At 41.9% G+C, this 14054-nt stretch overlaps 1 protein-coding gene across 1 annotated transcript in view; it reads left to right on the top strand.

The window, feature by feature from the left end:
* ATF6 (activating transcription factor 6) overlaps positions 1 to 14054 on the top strand; it is a 212325-nt gene that overhangs the window by 165315 nt on the left and 32956 nt on the right. The window contains exon 13 of the mRNA XM_019502016.1: positions 2695 to 2779. Within this exon, the coding sequence (XP_019357561.1) occupies positions 2695 to 2779 (85 nt within the window). The remainder of the gene's footprint in view (positions 1 to 2694; positions 2780 to 14054) is intronic.

Raw genomic sequence — 14054 nt, 5'->3', positions numbered from 1 at the left:
ACGAGGGGTCTGAGGGGAGTTTGTGAGGCAGGTGTGAGATGATTGCACTGGCATCTATAGCTGTCTAGGGACCATTGCAGGGAAGCTGGCATTGACAGTGTCTGCTCTGTATCTGCTCAGAGGTGTTTGTTCTAACCTTCCTAACCAGGGCCTTTTCCAGCACTGGTACCTTTTTTAGAAAGGCATCTTAGGAAGCAAATATTTATATGAATGCCATACAGTTTAAATGGGGTTTTGCTTTGTTACTGTCCTGAATGGTCATCTGGTACGTTTGTAATGTTGCTGCTTTGTTTCAGCATTGTGGCTTTCAGATAGATAATTCCTCTCATTTTCTAAATAAGAATACTACCAAAAACATGTTAAAGTGCTGGCTGTTTCACTGGCATTAAAGTTTTTGATCAAAGAGATCCTGTAATAATTACAAAGTTAAATCTGCTAATCGTTAACAAGTTCATTATTCATGTAAGAAGCAGCTCCAGTGTTTGGTAAAAAATACTCTATTTTATTTATACCTTTAGAAGAAAAATTCCTTTGGAAAAAAAAATCAAGGTCATAAAATCCAAAAAAAAAAACGAAAAAAACCCCAGCATTAAAAACAGTCTTCAGATTCCCTGCTAGGGAATGAAACCTAACATTGATCTTATCATTAAGTAATTCCCTCGGGACATATTTTGTGTTGATTTTCATAGTATCTTTTTCTGTGAAGTTGATGTCCTTCACTGAGCTTTGTCATAACTTCAACAACACTTAAATGTTGGGTTTTTAGTATTTAGCGCCAGCATGATTGTTGCTGTGGTTTCAGAGCCAGGGTTGTTTTTCAATCAAGTTATTTAATGAGGTTGTTTTGTATTATCGTGGACAGTAATCTGTTTTATTTTTCATTGCTGAAAAAGCACAAAGTGTATTGTTTTGCAAAATACCTAACATATTGGTTCATCTAACAGCTTCATATCAAAAACTCCCTTACAGCACTATGGAGTTCATACAGAACAAGTGTGCATTTGTTTAAAGAAAAATTAAGTAAATACAGTCCTCATGAAATTGGGAGGCAAATAGCACTGCCTTGCATGAAGCAACATGTGGACTTCTGAAAAATGCCCCTGCGCATGAACCTTAGTCCTGATTTCTGGCTCTTCCTACTATTTCAGGCTGTAGATAAATATAACATTTATATTGATCTGAAAGAATACCAGTGATGTAGCTATTTCATCTGCATGGTTCTTTAGGATTAGAAGTGTAACAAATCCTCCCCAACTTTAAATCTGCTTCGGGTCGCTTGAATCACTGCAGGATCACTCAGGCATAACAGCTGATACAGGAAGAGAATGTCAGACTCGGGGATGAAAGCTGGGTCTTTGAAAGGGTAAGGCACATAAGCCAGTCTGGTAATGAAGAACATCACAAAGCTTCTTTACATGTCTCTCTACCGTCTATCTGAAGTTTTACAAATAGGCTGGGTTTGCTCCTCAGTTCCATGAAATCTGTGGGCTTACAATGATGTAACTTTGAGAAGAATTGGCCCCCAAGATGTTTGTTGCTAATTACAGCTGGAGAACTGTGATTTTGTACCTTGGAAGTGGAAGAAAGTGTTTGGTGATTGTCAGTTTAATTTTTTTTATAGTTCAAACTAATAAAAATGTCTAGAGCCTGAGGCAGTTTAGAAATCTAAATGAATATATACAAAGAGCAAATAAAAACTTGGATACTAAAAATGACTAAAAGTAATTCCTTCCCTAACAGCTGTTTGATAACCTGTTTGTTACAACCATTAGCACTTTGGCAGGAAGGCCAAGTTTTGAAGAGGACTGGAGCTGAACCCTTCTTCAGTTCTTAGAGTCCACATAGGTTGATATGGTGAGGCAGTAACAGAGATGCTTGGGCAGCCGCCTCTTGTGTTTGAACAGTTCTGTTAATAAGAAAATAACTTCTTTTTCCTAGGCCGCAAACCCAATGCGTCTCACTTCATTGGCTTTCATCAGAAAGGCAGAAGAAAACCATTTCTTGCCTATTAGGCCAAGTCCACATTGGGAGCACCTTGCTGTACTGTACTGGCCAAACACTTCTACTGAGGACACCATTTACAGACATGAAACAACACTCTACAAAGACAGCTTACTGTAGCCCCCTTCTCCCACTTAGTGAACTTAGTTATCCTGGCATGAGCGCTGTTGTGCCAGTATAACTTATCTGTTCTGGGGGCAGTAGTCAGCACAGCTGAAGGCCTTGTCACACTTTATCACATCCCAAACTGGTATGTATATGCTGGTAAAAGTTTGCATTGTAGGCCTTGTCTTAGATACAACAAGATGAGTATTATATAAACCAAACAACACTGGCAAACAAAGGTTCCAGTCCAGCAGAGCCCCTAGCTGCATCCTTAAATCCCACTGAAGTCAAGTTAAATTTAATCACATACATGAGGGCTGTGGTGAACCAGCATCTAATAGATTTATTCATCCCCTTCCATGCGATGATCAAGGCTCTTTTAGAGGCTGCCACATGTGATAGGGATTTCTTCTGGTTATACAATATGGGAAGTTTGCTACAACTTTTGGAAGCCTCCTTTGAACAGTTTGAAAATGCCAGGCCATCATAAATAGATTTTTATGCAATGCATGTAACACAGAATGGAAAGGAATTTTCTCAGTGCAGTGCTTCTAGTACAAATGAAACGTGTCATTTCATGTTTTCCAGGATCACCTACTGCTGCCAGCCACCACCCATAATAAGACTAGAAGGCCAAAGATGTCTATCGTATTGCCAGCAATAAACATCAAGGGTAAGACTAAAACTTGACTTAGGAATGAGTAGACTGCCCTTTCCAAAAGATGTGCTTGAATTGTTTAGGGGAGCCCTCTCCTTCTAAACAAGATAGGCCAGTGTCTGTTCTTGAATTTCCTAGTGTATAGATATGACATGGCTTCTGCATAACCCCAGCAAAGAGTCACATTACAATAGCCACAATACTTTTTTCCCAAGCAGTTAGCCATTAAACGCACCAGTACACGTGTGATTTGGATTCAGCATTCCTGATCCAGAGTTCTTCTCCCCTCATTACTCCCAATTCCATCCGTTCTACTTGTCTGTGGCTACAGCACCCCTTCACCTCCTGTCCTGCCCACGGGACAATATTGTGGGCAGATAGGTATTACTACTGGAAATGTTCCTGTTCTTAGTGTATTGACAGTTTTTAATGTGTAGAGTATATGATCATATGTTTTTATCAACTTTGCTTCTGGTTGCATCCAGTGCCAGCCACCTCAGCCACGCGCTTCTTCTGCATACCATTGCACACTCTGTGTATGTCATGTGTCTTACAGAAAAATATCTTTTGCATAGTTATTAATAATACAAAAGTCAGTATTTTTTACTCAAATGACCTTGCATTTCTTGTGACACTGGTGTGAAATGTTCCACTGTACTCCTTGAAATACAGGGGCATAAAATAAGAAGAGCGTAGCCATACATCAGAAACCAGTGTTCCAATTTTCTCTATCTATTAATACTCATCCCCAGGCTGCTTACCTCGGCTGTAGTTAGCCTGAGAGCTGGTCAAAGTAATTTTATGAAACTCAAAAAGCTTTTTCCAAAATAAGGTCAATTTGGCTGGAATATTATTTCTAAAGAACACAGAGGGAGGGAGGCGCTTGCCACCGTGCCAGAAAGTTCTGTTTCAGTAACCTTATAATGAGACATTTTGATTTTTCATTTGGAAATTACTTTTTGTTTCTTCTTTTAATTTTGAATTCTGGTTTATATTAAAAAAAAATAAAAAAAAATAAAGTAGTTTGATTGACCCAGAAGAGTTTGTGGGGAGAGTGGTTAGTATTTATTTGTTAAGAATTCTGAAAGGTTATGTTTTTATTCTGAGTTGAAATCTCCAAATCCTTCATGAAATGGAAAGCTAGCATCTATACAGGTCTAGATCTCATTAACATAACCAAAATCAGCTGATTAAATGTCATAATTTTAAAGCCCACTATCTCCAGACTACTATAGTTAATGGGCAGAAAGCAGATGTCATCAAAAGCACACAATACGTTGTGCAGTACGGCAGGGGGTGGTGGGTTTCTGGGTTTTTTTGGTTTGTATCACATGCTTCTGGAGTCTGTTATTTGGGTAGCACTTTTGCATATGTGCCTATTAACATTCATGCAGCACATTGTTACAGCTGATCTGCAGCTGTGAAAATTGGGGTGCAGGGTCTGTGCCAGGAAAGCTTTTATGGACCACTGTGGCAGGCACATCTGATTAGCCACATCTGAGTAGGGTCCAGATCAACAAGTCTTGGCAAAAAGCACTTTTTTTTTGCTTTGCTTCTGCAAATACAGACTGTAAATACATAGGGTGCGACTGTGAATAGAATAATAGAAAAATAGGGATGGAAAAGACCTCAAAAGTTCATGTAGTCCAGTGGTGCCCAACTCATCTGGCCCTGTAAGCTTGGACGAGTGGTATAGGGTCAGTCTGCAACCCAGATCTAGTTCACAGGGTCAATCTATGGCCTAGATGAGTGGTGTGGAGTCAGTCTGCAGGCCATTCACAGGAGTGATGTAGTCAGCAATCCTGTCTGGCTGCCTTGGACTCCGCAGTCAGAATGACCAGGAACCCATTTACTGCTGAGTGAACTGTAAGTGTGGACTAAGACTTTAACCTCACACCTCTGTAGTGAGATGCCATGGCTGTTTTGCCACTGTGTCTGGAGCTAGAAAACCAAAGGTATTTAGGAGCTATGTAGAAGCTAGGAAGCTAAGCTAAGATATTTGTTATCACCTGCTACTTTTGCCCATCTTCCTACTCTGGGTGCTATCAAAGTATCTTGCATGGGGCTTGTTTAAAAAAATTGAATGGTTTGTTTATTGGATTCTCCAGGTAGTTAAAACCATAGTGACCGTTTTAACTCTGGAGTTTCCTTGCTTGTTAGGAATGCTATTTTGAAAGGATACACCACCAACACTGAATTGTTATGTAGAACTAACTGTTGGGAGCAAACCTCCACATTTCTAAAACTTTGCTGTGACATTCTTTAAACATACATTAAGCTAGCCATAAGGGACACTCAAGATAAGAGGCTTCCTCTGCACTTCAGTATGGCCCAGTAAGAAAACTCAAGTAAAATTGTAACACTCCATTCAGCATGGTTATAGTTGGTCAGCTGTACATCACCTTCCCAAGTTATACATCTGTTTGTTGTAGTGACTAATTGGTATTTACTTTCAGTGTTGCACTACTAAGAAAGAGCAAGTCTGATTCTATTCTGTCTTGTTTATCAGCACCTACTGTTGGTGGTACAGCAGTATGGTTTAATAGAAGTTACCTGAAAAGATTAATTCAGTATTCTGGTTATACCACCAGAGAAGGCTTGTAACTTCCATCTGATAACCAAAATCTTCCCAATACAGTTTATCAGTAGGAAGGTACATCTAGCTATTAGACTTGTCCAAATAATTTGTTTTTCAGTTTTGTGACCAGAATCCCTCAAAAAACATATTTGGCTCATGTGAAACATTTTGTTTGTGGTGGGTCTGGTATTTGAATATCTTACTCTAGCTAAATGTGGGTTTGAAACAAAAAAATGAAATACTTAATTTCAAAAAGGTGTCAAAATAAAACATTTTGGCTTTTCCAAAATGGTTTCTACTTCCTGTGATTGAAGCTATGTGCTAAATTTGGTTGTGCTTTTTCTTCTATATTGTAACTATAGCTAAAGGAACATCTGGGAAAAGGTTTGACCCAGTATAGCACTTCTTTCATTCTTAGGTTGGTTCAGAAAAGGACCCAATAGAGACTGAGACAAAACAATGGATGGGAATATGTCTAGCAAGGATGGATAACAAACCCTAAAGGACATTGCGGAGGAAAGGGAAGGAGTAACTATTGCTTGGGTCACACTGTAGCATCAAGGCTTGGCAGGAAAGTCAAGTGGGAAAACAGGAAGTGAGAGAGAGGCTTGATTTGTATGGGTACTATGTGGACTGCACTGCACCTGGAAAAGGGAGCATCAGTGGGCAGTCATGGGGGGTAGTCTAATCTAATTCTCACCTCCTCTAATGCTATGCCTGAAATAAACTGCCATGATCCAAGTCAGAATTTGATGTAATCTACAATTTCACTAGCTTCAGGGAGCTTCCAGATCCCTGACCCCTCTAGGGCTCAGGCAAGGCAAGGTCTCTGGCATGTCCCCTCCCTGACAAATAAGTTGTTCAGGGTTGAAAACAAAGCTCATAAAAATCCCTGGGGAAAGGGTGAGTCTTCTCTAGTGCCTCACAACTGCATCATGAGCTCTGCAAAACTAAATCTGCCAGCGCTTAGTGGGCTCCCGGGGGGCTGGTAAGGTGATTTGATGGCGGAACATTTGGAACCGTGTTATGTCATAGTGATGGCAGTTGCCAAAGGGTGGAAAAGCAGGTTGCCAGGCAAGTAAAGAAAAACAGAGGGAGGTGTTGGAGGCAGGAGATGAGATGAGGGTGTCAGAGGCAGGAGAGGAGCAGATGGAGGTATCAGAAGCTGGAGAAGAGATGGAGGTGCTGGAAGCAGGAGAAGAGTGGAGTGGAGGTTTGGGAGGCTGGAGAGGAGATGGAAGTGGATCAGTAGTGGTATGTCTTCTCATACTTCTTCCTGTCTCCATTGTTTCTGTCCCTGCTGCTGCCTGGCATCCTCTTCTACCTCCCACAGACCCTGATCCCTTCTAACTAACAGTGCAAGTGCACTCAGTTCTCACCCAGCCTCAGAGCCAAGCTCTCAAACCTATCTGTGTGTCCTGATATCAAGCCACCAGTCTCCCCCGCCTTACTTGTTCAAGAGGTCATCTACAGTACATGGATTGATCTTCTTTCCCTCACTCCCCCTTCGTTTTTTCTGCTCTGACTCTGGATGAGCCTGCCCAATTGAAATGGTTCACGTTAGGGTTATTGCTGACCCTTTCTTGCCAGCTCTTTTGACAGCTTCTTTTGATGTGGGAGTGGAGGGTCTGCAGCTCTGAAAATAGCCTCATGTCAATCTGACTAGCCTTTTGTGGGCTGAAAGGAGCACTACAAATAGGAAATTGCTTAAAGGATTACTTTGCTTTTTCTTTCCTTCTTTGCTGAACCCTGAAGTACTCAAAGGTTATTTCTTTGTTTATCAGGATTGTGTATCTATAGACTTCAGGTCTGTAAGACACCTCTGAAGCTGATGCTTGGACTTTGTAATTTCCAGATGCTTTTCATGGCTGTCATTTTAAGAGTGTGCTATGAACTTTTCTAGGAAATAGGACATGCCCCAGCTGGGTTTTCCATTGGGCTCCCACCCTGTCATTCCTCCCCTCTAATGAAGTCCTTACCAGTGCATTTGTACAGGCAGTGTTGGGAAATATTGTAAGGGATGAGCAACCAGTTCCTTCAAGAAGCCCTTTTCTGGCAATTCTGCCCATGGCTCTTTGAAATAATGAGAGAAAGAGAGCCCCAGGCATGTAACTGCTCTTTGGGATGGACAGGAAAATAAGAGTTTGTCACCCAACGTAGGATTTCGTAGCAATTCACTGAAATAGTGTGTTGATTTTTTCTGCCTAATGAGTTAAGGGCAGGCCACGATATAGGCCTTAAGTGAATTGAATGGTTTCTTAATCCATTTCCCAAGCCTACTCGCTCGTGGACCTTCATCTTGACAACTCTGTACTTTTCCTTTCCTGATAAAAATAAATGCTATGAAGTTTTCTGAATGTGAAACTGGGAAGGCAAAAGAAGGGCCTCATTCTTGGCTTATCTGAGTGAATGCACTGCAAATCTGTGTTGAAGTGTATTAGCAGATCTGTATGGAGACCTAAAAATAGTTGTGTTGCATGTAGCTTGAAATGGAACAGGAGCTACTGTCATATACGCAGCTGGTATCAGCTCCCCAGGTATTATTAGCTTGGTCTGCACCAGGGGTTGCACCTAAATAGAATAATGTTAAAAATCCATCTCGTTAAACTAGTGCAGCACCCTTTATGAACGTTCTTATTAATTTAAAGATAGCTTCTATCAGTTTAGCTTGCATAAGTAAACCTGATAACACAACATCAGCTGGACTAGGTCTAGGCTTCCTTTGTTCACCTTCCTTCATCCCATCCCTGCTCTGATCCATACAGCCACTGCCATACCGTCTTAAGGCTCACTACCACATGCCTACAAAGACAGCCTGCTTACTATGGCCAGGCTGGTAAGAAGCCACTGAGTGGCCTGTTTCCTACCCTCTTGTTCTTCCTCCCTTTCTTTTACTGCTACTCAGCCTGCTTCCATTCCTTACCCAGCCTCTGCCCCCAGTTTAAAAAAAATGAACAGCAAAACAGAGCTGGGCCAGTTCCCCAGCATTCTCTTCTGTAAGTCATGTACTTTCCCTGTCTGTGCTGTAAATCAGAGGGTTTGCAGTCTACAGAGGGAAAAGAATTGTTTCTTATCTATGTCACAGCACCAGGTTCAGTGGGGCCCCCTTCTTATTTGAGGCTTTGGACACTGCAATGTTAATGTTTAATAATAATGCACTAGAACAAGGTCAAGACACTGGGGACAACAACACAATTTTGTGTAAAATGCCATAGGATTATTAATGACTGTAAATTTTCGGGTCTTGCTTTCAAGTCTCACGCAGAAGTTTGAACATGTACTACGTAAACATGCAATTAATTCACAGAGGGAACCAACATGCTAACTTAAGCCAGGCTGGTTCCACAAGGTCAGTGTAGCAGCCATCTGAATGGTAATCTACTCTGTGCTCTACAGTGGGCTAAACATTCCATGCCATTATATTAAAATAATGCAATTAGAATTATATATGCAAAGCCATGCCTTTTTAAAGCTCATTTTGTAGCACAAATTACTCATTAACCCAAACATTTTTGTTAAATTTGAACCCACCGAAAACATTGATGATACAGAATTTTCATAAACTGAAAAAATGAGCTTCAGGCTTCCAGTGTTTTTGATTGCTACATTTTTCCCATGCAATATGGCAAGACAAGTGTGATAATATATAGCCAAGAGTATTGAAGAGGGGGAAATTTTTATTTGATGTATCAGAATTATTTTTGGCATTTATCTGCTTCAAAGTCCCTTTTAATTTTCATCACGAGAATCCTTTCCTGGCTGAGCTGAAGTATGGCACACAGATGGGCTCTTTATCATTTGGAGGCTGAACTATATTTCTGATAATGATTTGGAAAGTATTACATTTCCTTTATTTAAAATGTTCTTCCATTTCATAATCAGAACAATTCTTCAGACTCTGGACTCAATAGCACTTTCAAATAATGTGGGAAATACGCTTCAGAATCCAAAGGTAAATAATTCCCTTCTTAATATAGAAATAACCTGAAATTATATTCAGTTGTGCTCATTTAAAAAAAAAAGGCAAAACAGCAGTGTTAAGTGAAAAAGAAAGAGTAGCCAAGATTTTGAGCAGGGGCACTGAAACCGATTCTGCACATGCAAAATTTCAAACCAAGCGTCAAATTCAACCCTGCTTTATCTGTTATAGCTAGCCAAACTGCCCTGTTTCTAGATGGACTGTTTAAGGCACAGCATCATATGTAACCTCTTTAATGCCACACAACTTACGTGCAGGTCATCTCCCCTGGGGGTCATTTAAGGAAGGATCCCTTCACTGTTTTTTCAAGATGCTGTCCCTCTTTCTTCCTGACCCTGAGGACTCTGGGTTGGGGACAAGATGTGTCCTACAGCAACTACAAGGAATACAGAGGTTATAGGCAATTCAGCCATGCGACTCAGGCCCCTGCTATACGTTACATATATTACACAATTAACTGGTTAATTTCACAATAAATTTAGACTGGCCACACATGCAAAGCAAGACCAGACACAATGCAAAGTAATTATCACACAATTAATTGGTTAGTTGCTCAATAAATTTAGACCAGTCACACATGCAAAGTAATTGGTACACAATAAAAATGATTATTCCATTGTAAAAAAGAGCTAATGAGCTATAAAGTTAGTGCTTGAAAATGTGTAATTATAACTCTGTAGATGATTTCTTTTCAGCTTTAATTTAAACGTGTAGCAGGGCCGTAAGAATCGATTGTGTTGCCTGCCTATCCTTAAGGATCACCCCCAAGGGATGGGTAGGCCTTTCTACAAGAGAGGGTGATTGGGCCTGCCCTTAACTTGAAACATTTCCCAGAATCTCTCACTTTCCCACTTTTGCATTGGCCCCAAGTTGAACCATCATCCTGTTTCTGAATGTCTCAGGAAATCTCTTTCCAGGCAGAAATCATAGCAATTTCTGGTATGGACCCTCAGCTTCTCTCTGCATGTGGACTTTCAGCAGCAGTGAAGCTAGGGTCAGAGAGAGGAAACTAACTGCCCTCACTGGCCAACGCTTCAGGTGGCGCAGGCCTAGAAAGTAAAGGCAGGGACACAACTGGGAATGTTTGTGCCCTGAGCAGCTGTTGTGAGAGTAGCCAACAACCAGGATCAACGCAGAAGCCATTCTCCCAGCCCCCTACTGCAGCTGCCCTGGCCACACAAAAGCTCATGCACCAGTTGCCGATCCTTAATTGGGCTATTGAGTAAAGGTACCTCCCACGAGGAGATTTGAGGTCATCATCTGAGTTGTAGTTTTTGCAGAGGAATCAGGAAATAAAGGTTTCTGTCTTGTCGGTGGCTTGCTAGTCCCTTTCCTCTCACCATTCCCATTCTCCACGTCTAAGTTTTACAGTTCTTCAAGTAGCCTCTAGGATTGGGGCATGAGCCACTGCTTCCTTCCCTCATATTGTATTTATAGAATCATTGAATAGTAAGACTGGAAGGGACCTACAAGGTCATCTAATCCATCCCCTTCCTCAAGGCAGGCTCGTTCATGACAAACCATCCCAATCAAGTGTCTGTCTAACCTACTGTTAAAAACTTCCAAGAGTGAGAGTCCACGACCTCTCTAGGTAGCCTGTTCCAGTGAAGTTCCAAGCAGTTCTTGAAGCTGACATTTAAATCTCCTCTTTTCAAACCGTACAACTTGGCCCTGCATGCTTGCTCCAAGTCTCAACCCAGACACCAAGGACTGAATTAGCCATGAGGATTGTGCACCCCTTTCATCCCAAAAATTGGTTTCTCCAGGTAATGGAGAATAGTGTGGCAACTGTTAACATTGTACTTGCTCTGGGATGCCAGTCTAGCATCTTCTCCTAACATTAATTTCATTTTCACATAGACTTTCTCGCAGCTTTTTTCTAGGAAGCTAAAACTTAACTAAAGATGCAAGGCGCACCAATTGATGGCACTAATTTTAATGTTACAGGGAACCTTATGTGCTAAGTGTTATCAACTGTTTCTTGGTTCAGGAAAACCTTTCCTACGTTGCTTCTTGGTTTCACTGCTGTAAATTGTAAGATGAATGTAGACTAAGTTTGTAGATTGCTTCCTGGAGAGAAAGGGCTGGACCAATGTGAGCTGAGGTTTTTAAAGCAATCTTAGCGATGTAACTGCAGATCTGTCAAAAATAATGCGAGGTGTGTGGCTAGCCACCTTGATTGCTTTGAATAGCTCAACTGAAAGTTCTTATCTTCATTCTTAATTGAGTGGTGAAGACAGCAGAGACAGTGTTGTGCTTCCATGCAAGTAATTAGCTAGTCCTTCTGAGGGCTCCACTGGCATTCACATTAGGCAGTCATTTATTCTGATTAGAGATATATTGTACTGTTTTTCCCAGAGCTTTGAGTGTTCTTATAGAAAGGAAAGCCAACTCTAATTAACATTTTAACACAAGCTTTTGTTTTTCAATAAATTAGGTTTGTTGTACTGGACAAGGGGTATTATACTAGAAATCTGACTATGCACTAGAGACTAATTAAATCTCAAGTTGATTTCATTCCTAAATTCACTTTTACTGCACTTTGGTGTCTTGTTGGCTGTATTACACTGATTCAGAATTAACACATAGGAGGTGCCTTTCTGTAGTTTAAATGAAAACATCTGCCACTAGCCTCATGTTTACCTAACTGCTGTGGGGAATGCATTGGTGTGATCGTTAGATCAGAATAATCACTTCAACACAGTGCTGGAGAGCCAAGCCATTCTTCCTACCTCTGTGTACAAGCTCCTTTGTGTTCTGTAGAGACCCTGGGCTAAGCTACACTGAAATCACTGGCTGATATCGCTGGCAGTCCTCTCCAGACAGAACTGTACGTAACTAAAAATCTGGCCGAAGAAGCAACATTCATTGCTGTGTCTCACCAGAATTCAGTGCTATGCTGCCATACCTTTTAAATATGGATATGGTTTTGTTTGTTTGATAGATTGATTGGGTGATCAAATGATTTTTATGCCACCCTTCCCAACAAAGGCTTCCCAGAGTGGCTTACAATAATAGGACAAAAAACTTAGGAAAATGAACAAGACAACAAAACAACTGGAAAGGGAAATGAGAATATCAACATAACCCCACCCCCACCCAGCCAATATCTCAGATTAGCACTGTCTGCCAAATGCCTGCCTAAATAGGAAGGTCTCACAGTACTTCCAAGAGATGTTGAGGGCTTTCATAAAAATGTTTTTTTTATATTGTCAGCATTAGGTTTTTTTCAGAAGTTGATCTATGAGAAGCAATCACATGTGCAATTCTTGCTGTGCATAGAGAAACCAAACAAGTTGTGAGGAAGTATCTTGTCCAGGCAATAAGAGTTGTGATGATAAATTACCATCTCATCAATTGAGTTCACCTGATCGCCTTATGGGCCACGTCCAAATGTGCATGGGCATTTGGTTCCCCGGGGATAACTAGCAGTGCACCTTGTGCCGCCACTAGTTGTCCCTGGAGAATGCCTGTGCCACGCACCCTCTGGTGCATGGCATATTACCCTGGGTAGAGTAGGGGAGGCTGGGGCCAGCATTGGGCTGGCACCAGCAGCCTTACCTGGGGTTCTGGAGGCCTTACCTGGGGTGGTAGGGCTGCAGCAGTGGTGATCCTGCCACACAGAGCCTGGTGGGGCGCCAAAGTGGCTCCAGTTTTGAGTGGCAGACTGCCCCCGCATGCACTGCTCCACCTTTTTTTTCCTGTAGGTTTTTTTGACCCCTGAAATTTGCGCTGATCCCTTGCAGCTTGGTGAGCACCTGAACATGCAGTATATGGAGCTGCAGACGTGTCTGCGGCACCACAAACTGCACGGCCATGCTCATCTGGACATGGCCATGGGGTCAGCTACCAAAAGCAGAATTGGTAGCAAATCAGATGGAGGGGGGTGATGACAAGTATAAGGTCCTTTTTCACTGCTAAGCTTCTTCAGGTCCTGACATGACTTGTACTCTCCCCTATGGGAGTGGATGAAAGGTTCAGTAAATATGCCTCTTAGTTCTCAGACTGCCAGATCAACCTTAGGCACAAGAAAAGGCAACAACTATCTGAGTGCCCCCTTTTCTGGGGATCACAATTCAAATGACTTCATAGCATGATAGTCCACATGAATATTGTCAGAGTGTATGAAGGGTGCAGGACTTTTGGGTTTGTCAGAAAGGTATGACCAGCCTCGGGGTTCTCCTGTTCATGAGTTTTTACCTCCCATCTCTACTGGTTTAAAGGGAGGTTGCCAGAGATGATGCTGCCAATTTTGCTGGGCCTTACCTTTCTCCCAGAAAAAAATTTGCTCCATTAGTGAAAAGTTTGAGAATATTTCCAGTGATCTACCTCTGTTCTGACACATTAGCCACAAATCATTACTCCCTTCATTTGAATTGTACTTTGTCTGGTCCTTGAGTCCCATCTAGTAAAGCTGTGACTTCATTTTGAAAGTCACCAGCATGTTTTATAGTTTCATAGTTGGTCGGGTCGGAAGGGACCTGAGCAGATCATCAAGTCTGACCCCCTGCCATGGCGGGAAAGAGGACTGGGGTCAAACAACCCCGGCAAGGTGTACATCCAGCCTCCTCTTAAAGCCCCCAAGGGTAGGAGCCAGCACCGCTTCTCTTGGAAGTTGGTTCTAGGTCCTAGCCACCCTGACAGTGAAGTAGCACCTGCTGATGTCTAACCTAAACCTACCCTCTGCCAGCTTCTGACCGTTATTCCTGGTCACTCCTGGCAGCGCTCGGGGG

Source organism: Gavialis gangeticus, unplaced genomic scaffold (assembly GCF_001723915.1).
Source record: "Gavialis gangeticus isolate Ggan-Ray unplaced genomic scaffold, GavGan_comp1, whole genome shotgun sequence".
NCBI lineage: Eukaryota > Metazoa > Chordata > Crocodylia > Gavialidae > Gavialis > Gavialis gangeticus.
Note: the sequence above shows the minus strand (reverse complement) of the source record. Positions and strands in the feature narration are given on the sequence as shown.